Here is a 26,384-nt window from a genome sequence, read left to right on the forward strand (position 1 = left end):
TGCGCCAGAGGATCTAATCCAGACTGTTGGTGGTAGGGGCCATGCACGCTTGCTACTGCGCCCTCTTCCTGCTGCAGCTATAGTTCTAGGGGGGTGACCAGGGCGCACTAGTGCGGCCTCGCACGTTGGCCAGAACACGTGGGCAGAGCTCTCAGCAATGCTACCCACATGTAAGGAGCATGCAAACAACGGTGCTCACCGGCTCCTGATCCTGGTGGGTTCCCTCTGATTCTGGAGAGCTCCTGAAGGTTCCCAACCTTCTCCATGTGGTCTCTTCAGTTGTCCCCTAGTTGTCTCTCAGAGACAACTACTCTAAATATAAACGTGCGTTCAGTGTGTGCATGGGATGTGGCAAGCTCCGTGTCCTCTTACGCTGCCATCTTGGACCCGCCCAAACGCAATGGAAACTACACGCCCCACCAAGGGTGGACCCAGGGCACCCGTGGAGCCACCTCCCAATTTAAGAACATGATCTGCACCCAGGAGAAAAAGGCAGGCCTTTGTGTGCAAAAAGAGAGTGGCCAAGAAGTTTAGCTGCCAGCAGCAGAGCACGCACTTGTGTGAGGTCAGTCAAGGTCTAGGGGTAAGTGAAGGAAGAGAAAATGAAAGAACCTTCACTTTCATGCTCCTGTCTCCCAAATTATCACAAACCACAGAAGGGCACACACTCACCTGCGCGCTCCAGTCTGGCTGGCATTGTTCCTCTGTCTCAAAATGACACCGGGGAGGAAACCAGGTTAGTAAAAGGGCCCTGCCTTTCCATGTGGAATAACACACACACAACCCCCACCGCCACAAATACCCGTCAAGAACACTGAGACACCTTAGAGAAAAACAAGAAACTTTCCATTTCAGTTGTGATTCGACCTGATTTACACACCAACACTGCATTTTAGCCTACTCATCAGCCTGCTCGCGACTATCAGAATTGTAGGCTTAAACCTTCTTGGGAGGAGCTCTGTGAGGACCTGTGGAGCAGAAGCTGTAGCTCTGGGTGATGCCCAGGGCCAGCTTCTCCTGGGCCACCCTGGTGTCACCAGTTCTAGGCTCATGGGCTTCATGTAGAAGAGTAAGGGAAAAAAGGTCTCTCTCCCAATTCATATGCAACTTTTTCCCTTGTTAACACTGCGCCACAGAGGTATGCTGCAGGTTGGTTCTAAGCACAGAAAGCCACAGATGCAAAAGGCATGTGATTTTGCATAGAAAACAAAATAGAATGTGGGAAAGGGTTCCCCCAGTCCTGCTCCATTGTCGCCAGGGCTCGGCTCACAGGGACAACCACCACTTTCCCAAGATGCGGGAGAAGGTCCAGCCCCAGCGTCACCGGTGTCTTCATTCACTTGGCCACTCGGTCGTTCCTGATGATGCCAGGGGCGCGTGACCGACTGAAAAGCGCCATGGAGGAGTGGCGGGGTGTCAGAACAAAAGGACAAGGACACAGGATGATGGTGACTTATGGCAGACAATCATGAGAACAACAACAAAAGGGATAACTTTGTCCAAGACTGTGGATATAAAACTAGTAGCTCTGGAGACTCAATCCAATAAACAAGTATAGTACCGAATATTTTGGTAAACAAGACAGAGGTAACAAACAGGTGGTTCAATAGTAGAGACCTATTATTTTTTCTAATTTAGGGGTGTGAGGTTTCTATTCCACCCATGTTGGTCTGTAAAGCCATGTGAAATCTGAGATGTCCCCGCCTTCTGAGGATTCTCTGGTGCGTGGCTGGTTCGGTGCCGGAGGCTAAGTCAGCGTTAACAAAAGTGAAATGGCAGCCAGACTGTGCTAGACCCTGGCTCATGGCGACACCGGTCTCCCAGGCAGAGCTCAGTTCTTCTTGTCCTCCTTCTGGGGCTGGCTTTTTGTGGTCCCTAGGTTGTTCCACACCTCTGTGTACATTAGGGTCCCAATGAAGACAAACAAGGTGCCCAGCCAGTGCCACCGAGTGAACGGGTTTTGGAAGTACAAGATGGAGAAGATGAGACTCACAAACTTGCGAAGAGTCACGACGAGTGTGACGGTGAGGGAGGTGCACTCTGTGGTGAGGATGAAGACGCCCCGGATGCACACGTACCTGGAGAGGCGGGGTTAAGGGAGTTTCCTGTAGAGTGAGTACCCAGAGATCAGCTGGGGGAGAGCCTCCCGGTGTGGTTCTCGGCTTAAATGTCCCATCCTAAGAAGCAGAAACCTGGGGGGCGGCCACGGCTGCGCGAGGCCCCCAGCAGAGCACCCCGCAGAATTCCTGTCCTGCCATCCCACCTCATCTGCCTGACACCTCCCATTATGCTTATTCTGGATTCTTCCCACAGGTGACAGTGAAGGTCACCTCCCAAGGAGTGACAGAGGGTGACACGCTCAGTAAAGGTCCTCACACCCACCTTCATTTGCTCTGCGCCCCATCCTTCCACTCCCTTCTCCAAAAACCTCTGAGGTTGGCCTCTCTCCTCACGCCCCCTCGCAGATTAGCTCTACAGTCGGTTTGACTGGTTCAGACTTCTTTTGAATGACCTTCAGTCCATTGTAAAAAATTATTTTTTTTAATTAAGTTTAATTGATTTGAAATTTCTTTCTGAGTCTTGTGGCAGCTTGTGAAATACCCCAGGACACTAGAAACTCCAGGTAGAAATCACAGATCATGCACGTCATTTTCTAATTCTTACTTATCCACCACCTTCGGCGCCTGCACCCAGAGCGCTTCCCTACGGCACCACGATCGCACCTGCAGCCCGCCACTAAGGGGCTCTGCGGAGGGGCCCGCCTCCTGCTTACTGCAGAGCAGATCAAAGCGACAGCGAAACCCGTGTCACAACTCAACACTCCTACGCCACAATAACCCCGAGAGGACGTGCGGCCGAGGAGCGCAAAGGATACTGGGTGACGACATTCATGAGGAGGTAGAACCACATGATGGGCACTGTGACACCAACGACTGGAACTTGGTATAATTCTGCAAAGATTAAAAGGGGAGATGGCCGTATCACTTTTAACAGCTAAAGTTTTCATCTTTTCAAACAGAGTAATACAGACTGAACACACTAGAGATAGCGGTGTTATTTCCCTTGAGAACAAATGTGGACCATACCCCTTTACCTGCCTTGATTCCAGGCTACGTCAGCCTCAAGAGTCACTACACTGCTTTCTTAAAACAAATGATTATCTTAATTTTAAAATAACCTCTTAACCATTCACCTGAATAGGATCCCGCTTTTAAGAGAAAGGCTGTGAAGCCCAGAGAAGTTCAGATGAAATGGTCTTAACTGACAATCAACTCAAGAGGACAGACAACCAGCAACTAAATGCCATGTGGAAATGCTGTCAGCCCTACTAGTAATCAAAGAATTCTAAATTAGACTGTAGCAGTTTATAGCTATTAAGTTAGCAATTAAAAATTTGCAACTAGTGTTCTAATCTGGCAAAGTAAAAGTGGAACTGACAACCATTCAGTCAGTAGTAGCATAAATTGGTATTTTTTTTAAAAAAAATCAACTTTACAATTCTTGTTACGGGGCCATACAAGTATTGATATCCATTCTCAGGAATTAATCTTAGATAATTCATAAAAAAGAAAAAGTTCTTCATTTATTGCAGTATAACTTACAATAAGGAAAAAACCAATCTAAAGGATCAATGATGAATCAATGATAGAGCACTGGCTATTTAAGCAAAGGTGCTTTGACTAGAGGCATTAGACATATGTTCTATTTTTAAAAAGTAAGGATTACATATAGTCACATAAAAACTCATAATTAAAGTAAAAAAGTATAAAATTATATCTACACAAGGATTACAACTATGTAAGAACTTACGTGTCTGGAAGGAAACTGGTAAAATGAAATTAGCTGATGTGTGTAGGGTGACAGAAATTTAACTTTTCTTCTTTTAAATACATTCTTATGTTAATCTTACATAATGAGGTTTGCACGGTGACTATTTGGGAGGAAATTAAACGCCGAGATTAAAGAGAATGAGGACACAGTAATCCTCTGCAGGGGTAGCCAACCTTTTGGCATCTCCGGGCTACACATTAAAGACACAAATACTAATGAAAACAGACGAGCCCATAAAACGGTTTTCAGTAAATTCATGACTTGGTATTGGGCTGCATTCACAGCCTCCCTGGGCCGCACACCCCTGACTGTCCAGGGGCTGTGTCTTCTATGTGGCTGAACTGTTTCTGGGGTTTGAAATACACAGCAGAACTTAGGACATTCCAACAGGGTGATGCTGAGATGTGTTTAGGAGAGGAGCATTAATTTTCTTTGCAAAAAATAAAAAGCCACCTGGATAAAGAGATAACTGGTTAGAACTGTATGTCTGCACTAGCAGGGAATCCCAATAATGTGGTCTTCTGTTGTCTCTGAAATACTTAGCAAGTATTGACATGCAAAGAAAGTTAACAAATGTTATCACTGTTCAATAACTTCAGAGACCCACTGTGTCAGTTTGCTGAGGAGAGAGACAATCAGCACGACTTTAGAAACATCAAGGATAATAGGTTCATTTGAGACATTAAAGTTCGAGAAAAAAAATGTACATTTAACTTAAGGACAATTCTGAAAAAGTTAAAGGCAGATTCTAAAAAGAGAAAAAAACAAGAGTAAGTAGCCAGCACTGCAACTTTTAGAAGCAGCATTCTAGTAACTAAATCAAAATCAGTCCTAAGATTTAATAGTGTATTTACTTAAACAGCTCTTTCCTATGTGGCAACTGTCAGAAACCGTAAAAACGGTTGTGTCAAAAATCAGCTGTATCTCAATCAAAAAACCAGAAATGAATAGTTCAGAACCTTAAACATTTTCTTCCACAGTACCTTCATCATGCGTTTTCGTTTGTTTGTTTTTTGCAGGGACAAAGTGGGAGAGGCAGCATGGCAAATTCAGAGCACAGTACAACTTCACAACTCCTGTTCAGGTGGCAAATGTTTACTGCGCACCTGCGGCCATTCTATAAAAGATACTTTATAGGCATGAGCAACATAAAACCTTATTTTTAAAAAATATTTGTTCTTTGTGTGTTCATTTGTCTATATAACACTATGTCTTTCAGTAGCTAATCAGATCATGTAAGTAATTTCTTTCAACTGACAATTTATAGCGAATTTATTAACTAGTCACTTTAAGAAGTAACCGTTAACTTAGACTGCAGACGCTTGAATTAGTTTTGCTTATTCCTGCTGCCTATCTCACCTGTCTCTTGGAAAAAGAGCCTGCCGTCATTTCTGCGGCCCCTTTCCCCAGGCAGCTAGGACTGCATCTCCCTGTCGCGGCAGAACAGGACGACCAGGCACGGAGGGGGCGGGACCGCGGCCCCCGCCGACAGCCGCCCTCTCTGCTGTGCGTTGCCACTATTTCTCTCCATTCTCAAAACAGCAAGCCTTCCACATGCAAAGGCAAGCACACATATTCCAAAGCAAAATCTGATGACAGTCTTACTTCATTTGAAAATAATGGAGAAGCCCCTGTAAAAAGGCTTTTGCTGCTGCAACTACTGATTCACGGCACTGCATTCCTGGGACGGGGGTGGTTTCAAGCGGGCCCCACGATTTGGATAAAAAGAGCAGTGGTCGAGTCGAGAGTAAAACTGAAACTGTGCCTCAGAGGTGTCAGGTAATTCTACTGGGTGACCCCAAACTCACCAGACTTGTTGAAAAGAACGGCATGGTCATAAATATCAGAAGCCAAGAAGATGAATCCAGGCAGGGGAAGGGCATGCTATGGGAAGAAAGAGTTCACATAAATTGAGATGCAAAAACATAATAGACTAATGGGAGTTTTACAATGATCCCAAGTTTTTCAGATTGTTTGACAAGCAGTATCAAGAAAAGCAAGTTAGACTAAGTTACATGTATCCAGTGCATCTAACCACGTGATACTGTATGGCATAATAACTCCAAAATTACAGTTCCTGCCATTATGGGGCGTGACGGTCATCACAAGCGCACGCGCGCACCAGCATCCTTCCCCCAACAAAAGGGAACGGGAGATTTATGCACACGGTCGTTCTGTCCAAAGGATTTCTTGCATTGAATTAAGCAAAAATAATGAATTTAACGATTATAAAGAATGTGAAGGCAGATTTCAAGGAGTTTAGAAAAGTAGCAGGAAAGGAGAGAGGAGGAGAACACAATGTCAGGGGAAAAAAATGAAGAATAAAAAGAGGTGGAAGAGGAAACAAGAGGCAAGCCAAGATTAATGCACACCACAATAACTGAATAAGGAATCACAGCGACCATTTACTCAGCAGTTACTTTGTGCCACTTACCGTTCTAAAAGGAAGATGTCAAACAAATGGAATGTTTATTTTTTAAATTCCCAGCCACGTACTCTAGCTCCACCTAAATATATCAAATTGCTTGTCTGCAACTTCAGTACAAGAAGTTGGCAGCGAAGGAGAACGTGTATCACCCTGACCTTGAGGGGCTGTGCGTGGGCATTAGCACCCCAGGAGCAAAGCAGAAGAGAAGAGCTGCACGAGGAGGCTCTAGGTCAGCAGTTTAACACAAAGAGCTAGCGCATGTAACTGCTACTTACACTCTCCAGAAAATGAATAAGGCCCATGTGAGGGACTTGCTCCTCCCACACACCTTCCCTGACTCTCTCCAGTGCCTGCCTGCTCCTCTCCCCTTGGCACGTTGTTTCTGCAACTTATTTTCCTTGTCCAGGTTTCCCTATCGGTCTGAACCTGATTCCGCCTGCAGGAACACGGGGGCGAAGGTTCCTTGTCCCTGTGGCGGCTCCCGGTGAGCAGACACGTTCCGTTCACGGCGGCTGGCCGTGCCCACCCTGTGTAGAGGGACGTGGCTCGGAACGCACACTGGCAGCCTACAGAAGGGGTTTCGGCCTGTGGGGCCCACGCAGGTTCCCGGACTTAGGTAAGCTCGTCCTTCAGTAGGGCGGCACATTGCATGTGAAATAACATAGTACAGTGACAACCTAGTGACTTTTATCCTCCCCAGGGTCAAGAAATTGCTTACATTATAAAACAAAGCCTCCTTGGAGTGTTTCCCAAACTGTTTGTAGAGAGTCTCTTGGAAAATACCCATCCTGGCCGACATCAGAAGAGCAAACGTCAGTGCTCCGATACCTGCAAGACAGAGATCAGGCTACAGGCTACCTGCATTTGCTAATTTCCGATATTTTCTTAAAGAACACTTATTGATTGTTTACTACAAATATTACAAGTTAATTATAGAGTATGTACAAAATTTCAAAAAGTCAACCATAATATTACCATCCAGTCCTTTACAGTTTTTTCCATCTCTCTAAATAATTTGTGTATATTTTATGCTAAGCCAGGATCATAATGAATACACAATTTTATATTTTGCTTTTTTTTCCATGATCCTTTTCCTGGATTTTTCTTCAGGTCATTCACTAAAATTTTTTCAAAACTATGTCTGAATGGCTACATACTGCTCTATCGTGTGGCTGTACCATGCTTAAATGTCTTACAATATGAGAATGAGTAGATTACTCCCAAGTATTTCATCATTAAAATCAACATACATCCTTGTATATAAGTCTTTTTAAAAAATCTTCATTTCCTTATGCTAAACTCTCATACGTGAATTTACTGAGTCAAAGGTGTAGACCTTTTAAAAACTCAATACATAAACTTTTTCCCAGAAAGTCTGTCAATTTATACTGTAAACAGTTTACGTGAAAATGATTGTCCTACTGCAGCGCCAGCAGCAAGGAGAACAATCGTTTATTATCTTGCCAATCTAATGGATCAAAACAAAAAGGCACTGCATTTTGATTCAATCTGCATTTCTTTGATTATTAGACTAGTGAAGCTGAACATAAAATTATGGCACATTTTTTCCCCATGAATTGTAGGTTCAAATCCTTGGCAAACTGTTCCCACTGGATTAAGTATTCTTCTAATAGCTCACAAAGATCCTTCCATGTTAAAGATGGTAATCTGGAGGAATACATTGTCAAAGCCAAGAAGCAGGTAGAATTTCTTTCACTGCTATTTCTCCACCACTTGGTTGGCCTCAACCTGTTCCTGCCCCCACCAACTGCACTGGGGGAGAGTTTCGCCGCCACATCACACGATGGGAGGGCCCGGCTCTGCGGGAGTTGCCTCATTAATTCCATAAAGAGATACTTGCATTTTAAAAAATTCCCCAGGAGATTCTGCGGATCAGTCAGGTTTGGGAACACTGCCATATGGAAGAGCTAACTTCTGAAGAAAATAAATCTCAGGCTTAGAAATGGGTCCCTTGGAAATCTAAATAATCAACTGCTGTACCGTGCCCTTCTTTTGAAGAAGCCTCTGCTCGGCAGACAGGCCGTGAAGAAATGGATGGCCCTCCACGCACTGCTCCCCGAGAGCATGGCAGGCGGGCAGGCACGCCCCTTCCCACCCATACCAGCGGCGCGCTGGAAAAGCGCGGGTCCACGCCACGCAGCACACGGCCACGGACCTGGACGTTTCTTTTCTTCATTTCTTGAACACTAGGTCCGGAGATACTGTGACCCCAGGTGCCGCTCGTCTGTGGCATAATCTGTTTAGCTAAAGCTCCTTGCCAAGAAACATGTCCCTTAGGAGAAAACTCGGCAAACAGAACCGCAGAGGCAATTATCTGTATTGTAATTACCGTACTTACCTAGTAACCACCACGCAAACGCCTGGAATCCATCCTTCTCACTCAAGCTGGACTGGGAAGTCTAGGAAGAAAGAAAAATACTAGGTACGGAGACCAGAGCTACAGGCCGCGGGCCTGGACACGAGGGAAGTATTTGTTACCCATTTCCCTCCCCTCTTCTTTGTGTCATGAATAAGGACCTGGCACCTGGGCGCCCGTGGCAAGCAGTGACTATAAATGGTTTGGGAACCCATTCTTACCACCTGCTTTGCTGACATGGAAGTGCAAATAAATATCCCCACAGACACCAGGGCGATGGAAGTATATTTGAACATACTGTATCTGCAAAAAGAAACAAGAACACCTTAGGAAAGCACAGACACCAACCTCCACATGAGGTTTTCTGCCATGGGGCCTGAGAGGACAAATCACCAACATGTGATCGAGGGAGTCCTTTCCCCGCAGGGCCCGTGTGAGTGTGTGTGTGGAAGGACCAGGGTGCCGACTGGTGGCTGCCCGACACCCTTTCTCGGTGTTGCTTAAAACCGTTTCCAACAGCTCGTGCACCAACAGGTTGTTTCATCAGAAAATAAAAAGAAATAAAAAAAATAAAAAACCCCAGACACTCCATTCCATTCTGCCCGCGGGAGTCCACAGAACGCCTGGCTGGCTGGCTCTGCTGCTTTCCCTGGGTCTGGGGGGCACAACCCTGAGCATGCGGACACGCACCGCGCAACGAAGAACGGACTGTCGGGTGCAAGGAGCAGGGCTCGACGCTCAAAATAACTCAACCGTTCATTTTCGGGGTGGATTCTCTTTTAAAGCCTCTGAATGGTTTAAGCGTTGTTTTTAAATGTCGGCATAGTTGGATAAAGGGAGGAATATTAAACTAATAGGACTGCTGGCAGTAATAACAGTGGCGTTTCACATTAACTAAAGTAGTATCATTACTGTCCTTCTCGGGCTCTCGGTGATAAAGTGAAAGGCCTAGAGCAAAAATGAAAAGAAGTCAAATTTACGAGATGAACTATCCCAAGTTTCTACTCAACTGCTTAGTACAGGTCTGGTCACAGCAACTCATAAAAGGCCAAGAGAACTAGTTAAGAGGCAGAGCGAGGCCAAGAACACCCAGCGAGAGCCGAGGGCAGGGGAGGGACCCAGCGCAGCGGAGGCAGCTGTAACACTCTTTAGTCTGGGAAGATCAAGACAGAAAGCTTTATAATTTAGACCTAAAACATAATGAATGAGGAATATACTATCAACTTGGGGGCCTTCTACCCAAGATAAATAAAAGGAAATAAGTGTAAAAAAATAATAAATAAATGGAACCACTTTGAATGGAAGTCAAAGCCACCAGCCTGGCGGCTGTACGTTGTACGCCCCAGACCTTCAGAACGTAAGAACAGCAAACAACCTTGGGGCTGGGCCGAAAGCCACACTGTACCCCAAAGGACTGTCTGTAAACATAACGAGAAAGCAGAAACTGTAACCCTGGGCCTGAGAATTACCTGACGGCAAATTACGAACACCGTTTGGAAGGAGCTGACCTGCTCCGACAGACGCGCCCGCCTTCGGCTGATGTAACCAGCCCCTGCCCAAGTACACACCTTGCCTCTGGCTCCTAACTGGGGCACGGGCTGGATTTTTGCCTGAGTCAGGCTTCCCAAATAGCACTATTTTTTTTTTTTTAAATCTTGAATGATTATTACGAAAAACCAAAATGCTTGAGAAAGGCTCCTAACATTTTGAGGCAGTATCAGGAAAATACATTTTTTATAATAAAATGTTCTTTTATATCCCTGTTATGAGCCTAAATGAAAGGCTGGAAGGACCACAGGTCTGTCCCAAGGGGAATTCTGTTCTCCCAGGCACCACAAGGTCACTGTAAGCACGACAAGCCTGACCATTACATGCGCTCACTTAAGTGAGCAGAGGACCAAGGAATGAAATCAACTACAATGGCACTTCCCCAGGGATGCACAAAACTCGGGAGATAGAGGGTTCATGATAAGGGGCCTGGTAAGATAGGACACTTGTCCTTTTTATGACACAGCCCTTATTCCGTCAAAGCTCTAGGTTCCCACACTCAGAACTAACAGCTCCTTCCCAAGCTGGTACAGAGTTCTGATCCTGGGGGTGGGCATTAAACGGAAAAGCTGCCATCGACTTGTACAATTGTGGACATAATAGTGAGGGTGAGCTTCCCCTGAGGAATGTTCCAGGCGCTGTGTGCTATCTTTCCTTCCTCAGTGCCCCTCCTTTTCAGGAGTGAGAGGTGAGGCTCAGAATGAAGGTGGGGGACATACACTTGAAGAAAGCATCCCAGATGCTTCCAGTGCCTCCCCACCTTATCCCGCAGATGCTGACTCACAAAGGACAGTACGGAAACTTCACTCCATCTTCTTGGCCAGTTGGGCCTTTATTAGGGATTTTCTTTTTAATAAGTATGATTATTCCTTAGCTCATTATGTCGCACAGATAAACACCTTCTATGACAGCATTGTCCCACACAGCTCTGAGGCCGGAGATGCTCCACACTGGGCTCTCCAGTGTGGTCACCACTAGCCACATGCGGCTACTGGGCACTTCAAATGCGACTCAGGAGACAGAGAAACTATGTAATTTTAAGCAATTTAAATGTTAAATGTAGATAGTCACAAGTGACTAGGGGTGACCATATGGGACAGTGAAGTTCTAGATCAACTGGCTTCATAGGTTAGTATGGATCTAAGGAATCAATGACAACAAGAGCTACTTCCACCCAGAGAAAACCTACTCCAGAGCCACGTGGTCAGCTGCTTGGGGAATGAACACCACTGTCACAGAGAGAACCGAGACACAAAGAAGGTACAGGGCAAACGATCTCCCCTACAGACAGGGCTCAGGAAAGGCTTCTTGTACATAAACTGTAAAAGTGTATTGTTTACCTTTTCTTCAAAATGATAATTCCTAGAATCATGTTGGCAATTAGAGAACCCTGTAAAAGGAGACAAGAGAAAGTTTTAGTGGACCAGGGAAAGACAATATAACTCAAGATAAATATGAACGTAGACAAGAGGGAGAAACAGCTGGCGAGGAGGAGGTTAGGATGATTAATTAGTAAAGTCCAGGTGTTCATATGATGGCAGCAAGTATAAACCATAAAATCTATCTTGCAAAATAATTAAGACCTTTTAAAGATGACAACGAAAATAAAAATGATCAATTCTCAATAACCAGTCATAGCTGAAGCTAGGACTAGCAGGAATAGATCATAATACAGACTTGTTTTTGTCAAATTTTCCATCTATCTTTTAAGAGTTTTTAATAAGCTTCTCACCCCTCATTTTAATGAAGAAAGGCGAGCAGAGATCTCTCTCTCCCTTGGAAGGGTGACCATCAATCAATCACCCTGTGCCTACTGAAAGTCTACTGCATGCTCAATGCTTTCAAGGTCGTCTTAGTAATTATAATTAGCTCTGGAAAGTCCTTCTAGGGATAGCACATTCGGTCTCATGGAAATCTCAGACCGCACCAAGGCGTTATAATCCCGATAATCACCCATTTTGTATTCTTCTGCCAGCCTATCTACATTTCCCTCGAAGTCTTTTCTGCTCTTCAGGGAAAACTGTTCTTATTTCCATAGAAACTAAACACACCATACGTGAGGCAAAGAAAAAAACCTCTATTGCTTTTGAAGAAACATGTCTTCATCAAGAATTTCCTTTTACTTATCTCAAGGCTCTGCTTAAAAAAAAAAAAATCAGAAAAGGGAAGGGTCGGTTTCATTTACTAGAAGTAAATGTAATTTTATGGAATAAAGAAAAAGTGATGAGAAATAAATAACATTCATAACAAATTTGACTATAAAACCAACCAGGAAGGAAATTAAAGGTAGAATCTGTTTCTCGGGAAAATTTGAACTTCCCTTTTATTCGTCACCTATAAGCCCTCAGATAAGTCCAAGTAAACCATCCACTTTCACATTTCTCTCTCTCTGCCTCGCTTCTCAGATGAAAGGCAGCCCCTGCTCACTCATCAATGAGTCCCGTTCTTCCACCCTAAACACTACTCATTACGAGCCCTTCTACTGCTGCCTGCGTTTAACCTGCCCCCTCGGTGTTTTCCAGAGGAGCACACTCCCGCAAGCCGGCGGAACTCACGGATCTAAATATCATGTGCAGGGGCATGGCGATGTTGAGGTTCAGGGCGTAGTTGTTCACCACGCTGACCGTGAAGAACATGGTGACCATCACGGCATAGTACCTGAAACGCAGAGGGAACAGCCTGTCATCACACAGAATCTGCCATTTCAAGAAAATCAAGCAGAGATGGTAATATGTGTTTTTAGTTAAAAAGTATTTTGCTTATTTCCTCTTTATTAAGATTGTATCACTAGTATAATTTGAAGTCAAATAATAAGTACCTGTAAAAACACTTCACAAGGCCAGACTAACATGGAAAAAGTGTAAATTACAGAGTATGTTTCACGAAACAGTATTTAATATGTTTCAAGTATATGGAGCAACTGAAATCTAGGCTTCAAAAGTGTTACTTACAAGACACCAATAGCTTTTAAAAGTAAATGGAGACAGAACGTCAGCATCATGGCAGAGTGAGAAGACGCTATTATTTCTCCTCTTGTATTTACAAGTCTGACAATTAAAATTCAACAAAGGACCCTGCTCAATACACAAACACGCCTGAGAGATCCACCCATCAGGACACCTGAAGGTGACTAACTGGAATGAGCAGGGGAGGCGGGATGGAGGAAGGGCAGGAGAGGAGGGGGGATTGGGGACGGGCAGTCTGGTGCCCACCCTGGCTCCAGCCAGCAGCGAGCATTAACAGTGGGGGACAAGTCTGGCTGCAGCCCTCACACCACAACCTGGAGGGTAAGAGGGGCAGAAGCAGTCTGCTTCCTAGAAAAGGCATCTCCCCTCCGCCCGCCCCATTGCAGGAGAGCTGGGTAGAGGTGGCTGGGAAGCCATTACTGCAAGGGGGCGGGGCAGAGCCCTAAGACTGTGCACGCGCCTCCTCTGCCCCACATACCCGGCAGAGCCCGGTAAAACCAGAAGCCCAGGGCAAAAACGCCACTGCTCTGGGAGCCTGCCAAGCCAGTTCTTCACCACGAGTCACATCCCCCCATCACAGCAGTCATGACCCGTAACTGAGGTGGGCTGGTGACAGAAGGGACACCCAGCACCTCAGTGGGGACATGGCATTTTCCTTAACCTAAGCAGCACCACTCCACCCAGAGTGTAAAGGGTGCAAGTAAGAGAAAACAGAACATGCCCTGCGACAGCGTCTGTGGGAAAAGAAAAAGCAGCCTGCCTACGAACCTGCTGAATGCTGAGAGCAAAACAGTATCTCAGCAAGAGGCCACCACCTCAGGTGCACACAGAGAAACAATCCATCAAACACCACGAACCACCAAGGTACCTGGGAGCACAGAAGGAAAGTGAAAAATCTCCAGAAACCCAACTCAAAAGTCATGGGAGACTGATTAAAATGACAGAGAATTCAAGACCGCAGTTACGAAGAAACTCAACGATATGCCAAAAACGAACTCAGAAAGGCAGTTTAATGAGCTCAGGAATAAAATAAATGAATAAAGGGAGTACTTCATGAAAGACAGTCAAATTACAAAAAAAGAAATTCTGGAGCTGAAGAACTCAATAAATAAGGAATGCACTAGAGAGCACTAGAAACAAAGCAGACCAAGATGGAAAAGAGAATTCGAGAACCTGAAGACAGAACCCTAAAAATAATCCCTGAGGAAGAAGAGAGAACTAAGAGTTTTTAAAAAATGAAACAACTCTCTGATTACATCAGAAGGCGCATTCTAAGGATGATGGGCATATCAGAAAGAGAAGAGAGGGAGGAGGGAATAGAGATCCTACTTAGAGAAATAATTGATGAGAACTTCCCAAGCCTATGGAAAGAACTGGATTTTAGAAGAGAGGACGCTAACAGAACACCTAACTATGTCAACACAAAAAAACCTTCTCCAAGTCTCATTTTATTCAAACTGTCAAAAATCAGTGACAAAGAAAAAAATTCTCAAGGCAGCCAGGGAACATAAAGACTAACCTACAAAGGGAACCCCATTGGAGTATTATTGCCAGATTTTTCGGTGGGAATGGTATAAGGCAGGAGAGAGTGAAAGATACTATTCAAAATACTGAAAAGAGAGGAACTGTCAACCAAGGATAAGATATTCAGCAAAGTTATCCTTTAGCGATTAAGAAGAAATAAAGGCTTTCCCACACAAACAAAACTGAGAGAATTGACCACCACAAGACCTGCATACAAGAAATGTTGAAAGAGGCTCTTCTATTGGAAACAAGCACACAAAAGTATACAAAACTGTGAATAAGATGATTCAATAGACAGGAGAAGGAAACTGAAGGTCTATTTCAGAATAGGTTATTAAACAATTATAACATAATGGTCAATAGGGAAAAGAATATTAAAATAATTATAACTACTGCAATTTGGTAAGAAATGCAGAACATAGGGGGATAATTTTTGACAACAAAAATCATAAAAGAGGAGACAAAGAACTGACTGGGTAATGGTGAATACAGGGGCCATTAGAAGAAAAAGGACTACTGTTGTTATGGGACACTTGACACCATTGTAATGGTGACCACAAAAACCCAGAGCTGAGCCACAAAATATTAAAAAAAAAAAAAAAAAAAAAAGATAAAATAGCTGAAGTCTTCATATAAAGTTAATCACCCAAATTATAAATGGACTGAACTCACAAATAAAAAGGCAAAAAGGAGAAGTATGGAATAAAAAATAAGACCCAACTCTACACTGCCTGCAGGAGACTCAGCAAAGGAATGGAAGATGATACTTCAAGCAAAAGGCATCCAGACAAAAGTGGGTGTAGCAGTACTTACATCAGACAAAGTAGTTTTCAAGATAAAAAAAGGTAACAAGAGACAAAGATAGACATTTTATAATGATAAAGGAGATAATTTATCAAGAAGGCGTAACATCTAATATATATGCAACCAACCTGGGAGTACCAAGACCTGTAAAGCAATTACTAACAGACCTATAGGGAAAAAATGACAAAAATACAATTATTGTTGGGGACATGAATACCCCAGTGACAGCAATGAATAGATCATCCAGACAGAAAGTCAATAAGGAAATATTGGCCTGAAGTGACATATTAGATCAAATGAATTTAATGATATTTATAGAACTCTCCATCCCAAAATGATAGTATACATGTTCTTTCCAAGTGCACACAGAGCATTCTCAAGGGTAAACCATCTCTTGGCGCACAAAACTAGTCTTGATAAATTTAAGACAACTGAAGTTATACCAAATATATTTTCTGACCACAGTGGTATGAAACAAAATTACGAGAAGAAAACTGAGAAAAACAAAAATATGTGAAGATTATACAACATGCCACTAAACAACTCCTAGGTCAAAGAAGAAATAAAAGAAGAAATCAAAAGATACATAAAGACAGCCGTGGCTGGGTGACTCAGTTGGCTGGAGTATTGTCTTGTATACCAAAAGTCTGCGGGTTCAGTCCCCAGTCTGGGCTCATAACCTAGGTTGCAGGTTCAACCCCTGGTCAGGGCATGTATGGGAGGCAACTAATCAATGCTTCTCTCTAACAGCAATGTTTCTCTCTTTCTCTCTCCTTCTCTAAAATCAAATTTTAAAAAACATATCCTTGAGTGAGGATTTAAAAAAAGATATATAAAGACAAAATAAAAATACAACATACCAAAATTTCGGAGGTACAGAAAAAGCAGTACAAATGGGGAAAGTTTATAGCATTACAGGTCTATCTCAAGAAATAAATCTCCAACAATCTAGCATTACATGTTAAAAAACTAAAAAAGAAAGTTCAAGATAGTGGCAGCACAGGAGGCGTCAGAACTCGACGCCTCCCATGAGCAAACTCAAATATACCCACAGATACAGAACATCACTCCTGCTAGACATCTGAAGGCTGAACGACCCACTGCTGAACAACAGACATGGAGAAGGGTGAAGGTGGGCGGAGCCACAGGAGCCTCCGGGAGCTGCAGCAACTCTAGGGGCGGGAGGACCCAGCAGGCGCCCCAGGACAGGTGGGAGCGCCGTCAGGGCTTTGGCTGGCCGGCAAAATCACAGCGGCTCTCCCAGCTCCACTGCCCGATCCTTCGGCCTCCCAGCAAAGAGAACAAGCAAGAACAATACGGTGGTACCATCCACTCCTGGCGTCCGTGCTGGGCTCCAACAGGCTTCCCCAAGCTATCTGGCACTAAAGCCCTGCTAGTACGGAGATGCCTCAAGAATTTAAAATAGAACTGCCGTATGACCCAGAAATTATATTTCTGGGTATTTATCCAAAGAAAGCAAAATCACTAATTCAAAAGATGTATGCATCCCTATGTTTACTGCAGCATTGTTAGTAATAAGCAATACGGAAGCAACCTAGATGTCCATCAATAGATGAGTGGGTGCAAAAAGACGTGAGATAGATAGATAGATAGATAGATAGATAGATAGATAGATAGACAGATAGATAATGGAATACTATTCAGCAATAAAAAAGAATAAAATCTTGCCATTTGCAACAACATGGATGAACGCAGAAGGTATTATGCTAAGTGAAATAAGGTGGAGAAAGGAATATTGTATGATTCCACTTCTATGTGAAATCTTAAAAAAAGAATAAACAAAATCATACAAAACAGACCCACAGCTATAGAGAGTAAACTGATGGTTGCCAAACGGGGTGGGTGGGAAGGGAATGTGAATAATTTTTTAAAACTAAACTTAAAAAATGCTACTGAACAACTTTGGGGTCAAAGTAGAAAAAAAAAAGCAATCATAAGATACATAGAGACACAAATTAAAATGAAAATACAACGTACCAAAATTTTTGGGATGCAGCAAAAGTGGTACTAAGAGGGAAGTTTAGAGCATTGCAGGCCTACCTCAAAATAAAAAAAAAAAAGGGCTAAAAAAATTATATTTATCTCAGCAGGTAGGGGAAAAAACCTAGAAAAAGAAGAACAAATAAAGCCCAAAGTCAGTAGGAGGACAAAATGAAATAGAGAACAAAAACAACAGAAAAACATAATGTAACAAAGAGCTGGTATGTTGAAAGGATAAGCAAAACTGACAAACCTCTGGCTCAGTTCACTAAGGAAAAAAAGAAAACAGGCTCAAATAAATAAAATAAGAAATGAAAGAGAAGTTACACAACAGGCACCACAGAAATACAAATGATTATACAAAAATACTATGAAAGGCTTATGTGACCACATTCTACAACCTACAAAAAAATGGAAAAATTCTTAGAAATATACAATCATCATAGGAACCACGAACTGGAAAACCTAAATAGACCAATCACTAGGAAGGAAATTGAAACAGTAACACTTAAAGAAGATTTAATACTTATCCTTCTCAACTTCTTCCAAAAAAACTGCAGAGCAGGGAACACTTCCTAACTCATTTTATGAGGCCAACATTACCCTGATAACAAAACTTTCAAGAACAACCCACAAAAGAAGAAAACTACCAGCCAATATCTCCAGATCAACCCAGATGCAGAATTTCTTAACAAAATATTAGAAAATCAAATATAACAGTACATTAGAAAGGGTGATACATCAAGACCAAGTAGGGATCATTCCAGAGACACAAGGATGGTTCAATGTTCGCAAATCCATTAATGTGATAAACCATATTAACGAAACACAAGATAAAAATCATACAGTCATATCAATAGATGGAGAAAAAAACACTTGACAAGATACAGCATCCATTTATATTAAAATACTCAATAAAATAAGCATAGAAGAAAAGTACCGCAACATAATAAAAGGCCATAAATGACACTCAGCTAACATCATACTCAAATGGTGAAAACTGAAAGCTTTTCCTCCAAGATCAAGAACAAGACAAGGATACTATTCAACATAGTACTGGCAGTCCTAGCCAGAGCAATTAGGGAAAAAAAGAAATAAAAGGCATCCAAATTAGAAATAAAGAACTAAAGCTGTCACTATTTCCAGACAACATGGCTCTATATATAGAAAACCCTGAAGACTTCACCAAAAGACTACCAGACACAGTGACAAATACAGTAAAGTTACAGGATACAAAAATCAATACACAAAACTCCACTGCATCCTTATACACTAGCAGCAAAATTATCAGAAAAGGAAAAAAAATCCCATTTACAACTGCAACAAAAAGGACCTGTACCGTGAGAACTCCAGACACAGGTGAAAGACACTGAAGACATGAAGAAATAGAAAGATATTCTGTGATCATGGACTGGAAGAATTAACACTATTAAAATGGCCACATTACCTAAGCAATATACAGATTTAACACAACCCTCATCAAAAGCCCAATGGTATTTTTCATTTTCTAATTCTTTTTAATCACCACCTGAGGATATGTCCATTGACTTGAGAGACTGAGGGACGGAGAGAGGGAGGGATGGAGGGAGGTAGGAAGACAGAAGGCGAGGGAGAGACGGAGAGAGGGAGAGGGGGAGAGGGAGGGAGCGACAGGACAAAAGAAAGATCGACTGGCTGCCTCCCATTTGCACCCCAACCGGGGATCGAACCCACGACCTAGGTATGTGCCCTGATTGGGAATCAAACTCAAAACCTTTCAGTGTGCAGGGATGACACTCCAACCAACTGAGCTCCCCGGCCAGGGCCCAGTTGCATTTTTCATCGAAATAGAACAAAAAACCCCTCAAATTTGCATGGAACCACAAAAGACCCTGAAGAGCCAAAGCAATCATAAGAAAAAAGAACAAAACCAGAGGGGTCACCTCTGCCTTAAAATTATACTACAAAACTAAAATAATCAAGACAGTAGACTACTGGCAGAAAAACAGGCATACAGACCAAAGACCAAAGAAACAGAATTTAGAGCCCAGAAATAAGCTCACACAGACACAGGCAACTAATTTTCAACAAAAGAGAAAAACATACAGGGAAGAAAGGAAAGTCTTTTCAATAAAAGGTGTTGGAAATACTGGAAAGCCACATGCAAAGGAATGAAACTACACTGCTATATGACACCATACACAAAAAAATTAACTCAAAATGGATTAAGAACCTGAATATAAGACCTGACACAATACATTGAAGAAAATGTAGGCACATTTTAAAATTATTGGACTTTGGTCTCAGAGGGGATTTTGTGAACCTGACCCCAAAGGTATGGGAAATAAAAGTACAAATAAATGAACAGGCGCACCAAACTAAAAAGCTGCTCACTGCACACCAAAAGAAACCATCAACTACAAAAAGGCAACCAACCGAATGGGGGAAGATATTTGCAAACGATACCTCTGATTAGGGGCCAATACCCAAAATTTTAAAAATCTTCTATACTCAACAACAAAAAAAACAAACCATCCAGAGGACCTGAACAGACATTTCTCTAAAGATGACATACAGTGGACAACAGACATAAAAAGATGCTCAACGTTACTAATCATCCGAGAAATGCAAATTGAAACCACAACGCGATATCACCTGATACCTGTCAGAATGGCTATCATCAATAAATCAACAAATAAGTGTTGGAGAAAATGTAGAGAAAAGGGAATCCTCGTGCACTGCTGGGAACGCAGACTGGTGCAGTCACTGTGTTAAACAGTATGGAAAATATTTTGAGGAAAACAGTTTCTCAAAATATTAAGAACAGAGCTACCACAGGACCCAGCAATCCCTCTTCTGGGTATCTACGTAAAAAGTTGGAAACCACTTATTTGTAAAGCTATATGTACCCCCATGTTCACTGCAGCATGATTCACAATAGCCAAGACGTGGAAAGAGCCTCGGTGTCCTTCAACAAATGAACGCTTGGATAAAGAAGACGTGGTGCACATATACAATGGAATGCTACCCGGCCGTAAGAGAGCATGAAGTACTGCCATCCGCGACAACGCAGATGCCTCCTGAGGGTATTAATGCTAAGTGAAATGAGTCAGACAAAAAAGGACAAGAACCACACGATTTCACTCCTATGTGGGATGTAAGAAAAAAATGCACACACAAAACCCACTGCAAACTCTTAGATACAGACAACAGAGCGGCGGTCACCAGAGAAGACAGGGAAGGGGAGAGAACAGAGAGCATAAAGGGGGTCACATAAATGGAGACAGAAGGAGACTAGACTTGGGTAGTGAACACACAATGGAGTCTACAGATGACATAGTATAAAGTTGTACACCGGAAATTTACATGTTACTAACCAATGCTACCTCAATAAATTTAATTTTAAAAAATAAAAAAGGGAATAATTTTTATTATCAGTTCTTGGTATAATTTTTGTGTATCTCTAAAGAACCTGAAAATGGTTAATTCTCTCAAATATTTCTTCAATACATTTGCTTGTACTATTAATTTTCACTATTTCTAAAGAAAAGATTTGCTAAGTCAAGGGTTACTTTCAGCCTAGCAACTGCTAATAATTATTCCACATTCTGAACCAAGGGCCTCCAAACTAATGAGGACATCATTTAACTTGTGTAAATTTGAAATCAGGGCCCCTGTTGTTTGATAGTTACAGGTCTTTATATTAAAAAAACAAAACAAAACAAAAACCATTAAAAAAGCCAGTAACCTTAATACCTTAGAAAGATACAGGAATAAATACAATCTACAAATGAGTTAAATAGTTTTGCCTTTGTATGCCCCCATTTTGAACTACAAAATACTTAGGATGCCTCTCATACATACCAGGTTAAACCATATAAAATTAAGATGGCTTCATACATATCAGATTCAGCCACATAAAATTACCATTTTTTGTAGGTCAAAAAGGGCCGACTATCAGCAATTTCATTAGATTTGACCTGATACAGTCAATAGGAGAAAAATAACATTTAAGATAAATGGCTAGAGAACACAGGGCCAAGGCAAGGACGCGATGCCGAGACCCCCACATGCCGGCCACTGCCCACAGAGCCCGCCCGTTCCGCACCTGCGCACCTGAAGAGGCGGCCGCACCGAGTCCCAAGTTATCTCCCCTGGCGGTGCAGAACCCAGTGTCACACGTGCAGAAAAACAACTGGCGAGAGCTGTTTTGCAGCATTTAAATCATATACTCTAGGTGACTTCACGTGGTTTCCTGCCAAACTGTCTTAGTCCTGTCTTGAAAAGATGTCATTTAGAGATAAAGGGAGTTCATCGAGGTCTTTCAGGATAATTAATTCCATAAAATCCAACTAGAGTCCGCATTGCTGCCAACACAGCACTGCCTGGGGAGGAATGACATGAGCGAGACTTTCATGACGGCTCACAAATGGGAAGTAACGAGCCAGCACCAATGGGGCCCAGAGAACGGTTGCTGGAAACGCGGACAGTGAGCCTCCAAGGGCGGGCTGCAGAGTCTGGGCTTCGCTCGGAGCCTACGGGGGACCCCCTGGGCTCCTGCGAGGGAGGGCGCCACGTGTGACACAAAGGCAGGATGTTGGAATGAAGGGACGAGGAGGAGGTGACGGGCAGGAGGCCACCCAGCTAGGATGCCATGATAAAAGTTAAGATGAGAGTGAACTGACTTCCAAACTACGCTGGCAGCCAGAACGGAAAGAGAGATGCAAATGCTGGTCTTGAGAGCAAAAAGCTTGATGCAGCACTAAAGCCATCAGAAACAGCAAAAAAGGCCTCAGAATATTTAGCTCTCAGTGGGGAACTTAAAACTACAATATTAATAACAAAATTCGGCTAGATTTTTCTATAGCAAGCTACTTGGGAATGTTGCAAAATAACACCAACAAGGACGAGCCCGAACCAGTCCCTGTATGAATTGGCACCAGAATGTCCTCCTCAAAGGGGTTAATGGCACTACCCTACTGAATACTCACAACCAGATCGGTCACGTATTTATTTCACGTCTCTCATCACAAGAATGCTAAGGTTTTTTGATATGTTGCTTATTGTAAGAACTGCTGTTTTCTATTTGGCCCCATGAGGACCGTAATGCAAATTTGGACTAATGGACAGAAGTCTAGAATCAACAATTCGCTTTAGTTTGCCAATCATTTTCCTTTTTAAAAAAGATTTTAGTTTTAGAGAGAGGGGAAGGGAGGGAGAGAGAGAGAAACATTGATGCAAGAAAGAAACATCAATTGGCTGCCTCTGGTACATGCCCTGATAGGGGACTGAACCCACAACCCAGGCATGTGCCCTGAGCGAGAATTGAACCAGCGACCTTTCACTTTGCTTGGCAACACCCGACCGAGTCACACCAGCCAAGACCAATCATTCTCTTCATTGAGGTGAGATTCACAACATAAAATCAACGATTTTAAAGTGAACAATTCAGTGGCATTCAGTACTTTCACAGTATTATGTAACTACCACCTCTATTTCCAAAAGCTGTTTGTTTTTTAAAAGGAATGACGGTACCACTCTTACCATATGCGGTAACACAAGGATAGCGAACATAACTCTTTTAGGAAATTGGCTATGACACTAGGCCTTTAAATGGCCATATACCACACAGCCGGGCAGACACACACACCGCACACACTCACACATGTCTACATTGTTGTCTCCATCACAGTTATCGGAAGTGTTGTGGCAGGAATTTTATTCTAAAATATAGGCTTCCTGGAGTTTCACAACATATTCCATTCAGAAAATAAATTATTACCCTACTGATATATTTGACATGAATCTTATAAAAGGATGTCTCATATTCCTTTTATATGAGTACCAGAAAAGCTCTTAACTTTAAAAAGGAAAAAAAAGAAAAAGAAAAAGGCTGAAAGAGACTCCAATGTACCATACCTTATTGGGATAGCTGGCCGCTTCCTCCCCAAATCAGCTTCAAAGAGGAAGCCTTCCACGGCAATAAATAAGAACTGTGCAAATGTCACGATGTTCCCGCATCCTGGATGCTTCCTGTGTGGTGAATAACAAAAAGAGGGAAAAGGCATAAAACACCGAGATCAAGGCCACTATGACTTGTGACACTGAAAGTTCAGAACAGCAGAGGTAGGTTTCCATTACCTACTGTCCTCCGCTCAGTTTTCATAACCCATGGACCACATACATTTAGCGACATACCTGACAGAGGAGGATGTCAAGCCAACTTCACTCTCCCGCAGGCGGGGTGGGCCGGCAGTCAGGATCACCCCGCTATGCCCTCTCCTAGAGCTACGATACGACTTTCCTAGCAAACTGGAGGAAGGTGGCTGTATGTTCTTTTTGGGATCTTCACTCAACCCACAGGACTTTAGTCGGGATCCTAGTCAGCTTAGGCAGCAAAGCCCAAGGATGGAAATACGCTCAGGTCTCCTAGTAATGTTTGTATATCCTTCTGACCAGGAATCTCCAAGACTGCTATCAAAGATTCGTGCCGTCGATGGGACCTTACCTTAGCTCCCCTGTGGGGACAAAAACTGGCTCTTAGGGTGGGGGAAATCTTACTATTTTATAAGTCTGAAGCACAGATATATGTACAGTGCATAAACCCATGTAATAGTTTATCCGTGGGGGGATGGTTAGGAAAAAAATGTCCAAAAGGGGGTCTTGGTGGGGGCAGGGGGAGGCATTAGAGAACAGTAATGAAGAAACTGAAGAAGCCGCTATAGTACCCTATTCTCCACAACTCTTAACACAAACATATTGGGCACTCCACAAATGCCTGTGACGCTCCATTGAACCTCTTCAGTGATCTGCGTAAGGGATAGGGAACCTTTCATGGTGCTGGAAAAAATTCACAAGCTAGATGAGCCTCTCTGCCACCCCTCCTGCGGCACTCTGAGAATTCGGTCCTTAAACTGTCTGGGGGTTTCTTGGGCTTGTCCCCCATCAGGCTCTGCTCATCACTGGAGGGAGTTCAAAGTGAGCAGTTGTCTTTGTTTTCCTGAAGCTTCCAGATTCCCCATATTACATTGCCATATTAAGAAATTCAGTCTTCATCTTCATTTTCATCCTCACCCAAGACATTTACCCAAAGATAGTGACTAGAGAGATGGTATCATATTACTAAGTATTAATATAATGCTATTTATTAAAACTCCATCCTGTTGGTGGTATTAATATGAAATAGCAGTGACAAGTATGCAAATTCTTAAATACACTCATCAAGCATAAAAAGAAAGAACCCCAAGCACAAGGCTTTCTTCTTTTCTGAGATTTTATTTTTATTTTGTTTTTTGATTTTGCAGTTTTATTTCATTTTTCATTTCATTTATTTTTTATATTTTATTGATTATGCTGTTACAGTTGTCCCGATTTTCCCCCTTTGCCCCCCTCCACCCAGCACCCCCACTCCCTCGGGCCGTCCCCACACCACTGTTCGTGTCCACAGGGTCACGCGTGTCAGTTCTTGGGCTGCTCCATTTCCTATACTGTGCTTTATACCCCCACTGTTCTGTAGCGACCTGTCTGTACTTCTTAATCTGCGCATCTCTCACCCATTCCCTCACACCCCCCAACCCATCTGACGTCCATCAAAAATCTCTGCACCCATGATTCCGTCTCTGTTCCTCTTGTTCACCTAGTTTGTTTTTTAGATTCAATTGTTGACAGATATGTATTTACTGCCATTTTCTTGTTCATTGCTTTGATCACCTTGTACAGAGCTAAGCTTACCATGTGAAGCAGAACTGTTGCTACTCTTTAGGATTTACTGCCTACGAAGGTTTCCTTGAAAACTACTGCTTTGTATTCAATTCAATGGTTTCTTTTCACACTTATGTTCGAGGGACGGGGCTAAAGGTTGCAGGAATCCATAAATAATCATGTAAGACGTTTACCTCATTGAAGGAGCTGTTAAAACTGTTAGCCCCAATACAGGCGACAGGAGGCGGCACTGGAGCAGCAGGCAGACAGTCCTCAGCGCTCTCTGTGCAACTCTGCGCACGTCCCTCTTTAAAGACCAGGTGCCGGGGGAGCCTCCCCCTCCCAGTCTGGATTGGACTTGTCTGGGGTAAGGCCCTCGAATCTGTCCTTTTGAACACTTCCCACTTGATACTACTGTGCAGCCAGAGCTGAGAACCACAAGTGTAGGTCTGGGGAAACGGCGGGGGCGGGGGCCGGTGTTTGTGTGGAAGATGCGAGGGTAATTCTTACGTGCCAACACAGAGTTGAGAACTGCTGTGCTCCACAGTGGCTGAAAGTACACAGTGACTTGCAGGATGCAGCTGTCACTTACCCTGTGACTGCGGAAGTTAACTGCCCTATCTCCATCTGGTTTTCTTATCTTTAAAACAGGAACAGTATTAGCACCTATCTCACTGGTTTTATTGCAGAGCAAATAAGCCAGTCCCTGAAAAGCGTATCCCCTGGCGTCTGCTATGGAGGGAAAAAGGCAAAGGCTAGGACTCTAGGACCAAAACGTGGGACCTTGCCTATTGTCAGGTCTTTAGCTAAAGTCTAGTCAGCTAAAAGATATTTGTATTGACTATTTTTTTTTCACCTATAAGACAGAGGTAACAGTTTAAACGTTCTAGTGAAGATTCGATGAGAAAGTATACATAAAGTGCCAAGCCCAAGACTTAGCCCAGACGGGGCTCCTGGAGCTTCCTTGCTTTCCCTTCCATTTTCTCTTTACCAAAAGCTTGGGCAACTCAACTAAAGGACAGTTACGGGGCTCGCAGCCATGAAGCTCTCAATGTGAATGAGACCTGGCCCGGCCCTCAAGATGACAGTAAGCTGAGGGAGCCACACGTGGGGTGTGAGGCCCAGGAACCCAGTGGCACGGAGGGATGGCCAGCGGACGGGGCTGCTACTCTCTGGGCACAGGGCCTGGCCCTCGCTCAAGTCCCTGAATGAACGTGGGGACGCC

At 43.3% G+C, this 26,384-nt stretch overlaps 1 protein-coding gene across 1 annotated transcript in view; it reads right to left on the reverse strand.

The window, feature by feature from the left end:
- Nucleotides 1–839: 839 nt before the first annotated feature.
- Nucleotides 840–26,384, reverse strand: part of SLC35B4 (solute carrier family 35 member B4) — a 30,063-nt gene continuing 4,518 nt past the window's right edge. Inside the window, exons 2-10 of the mRNA XM_054563991.1 lie at nucleotides 23,378–23,491; nucleotides 12,740–12,842; nucleotides 11,525–11,574; nucleotides 8,858–8,939; nucleotides 8,619–8,679; nucleotides 6,978–7,087; nucleotides 5,640–5,715; nucleotides 2,876–2,951; nucleotides 840–2,078 (exon numbers count right to left, since the gene is read on the reverse strand). Coding sequence (XP_054419966.1) covers nucleotides 1,832–2,078; nucleotides 2,876–2,951; nucleotides 5,640–5,715; nucleotides 6,978–7,087; nucleotides 8,619–8,679; nucleotides 8,858–8,939; nucleotides 11,525–11,574; nucleotides 12,740–12,842; nucleotides 23,378–23,491 — 919 coding nt within the window. The 3' untranslated portion in view covers nucleotides 840–1,831. The remainder of the gene's footprint in view (nucleotides 2,079–2,875; nucleotides 2,952–5,639; nucleotides 5,716–6,977; nucleotides 7,088–8,618; nucleotides 8,680–8,857; nucleotides 8,940–11,524; nucleotides 11,575–12,739; nucleotides 12,843–23,377; nucleotides 23,492–26,384) is intronic.

The sequence above is a fragment of the Pteronotus mesoamericanus genome, unplaced genomic scaffold (assembly GCF_021234165.1).
Source record: "Pteronotus mesoamericanus isolate MK-2021 breed Mesoamerican mustached bat unplaced genomic scaffold, CSHL_Meso_final scaffold_85, whole genome shotgun sequence".
In the NCBI taxonomy this organism is placed as follows: Eukaryota; Metazoa; Chordata; class Mammalia; order Chiroptera; family Mormoopidae; genus Pteronotus; species Pteronotus mesoamericanus.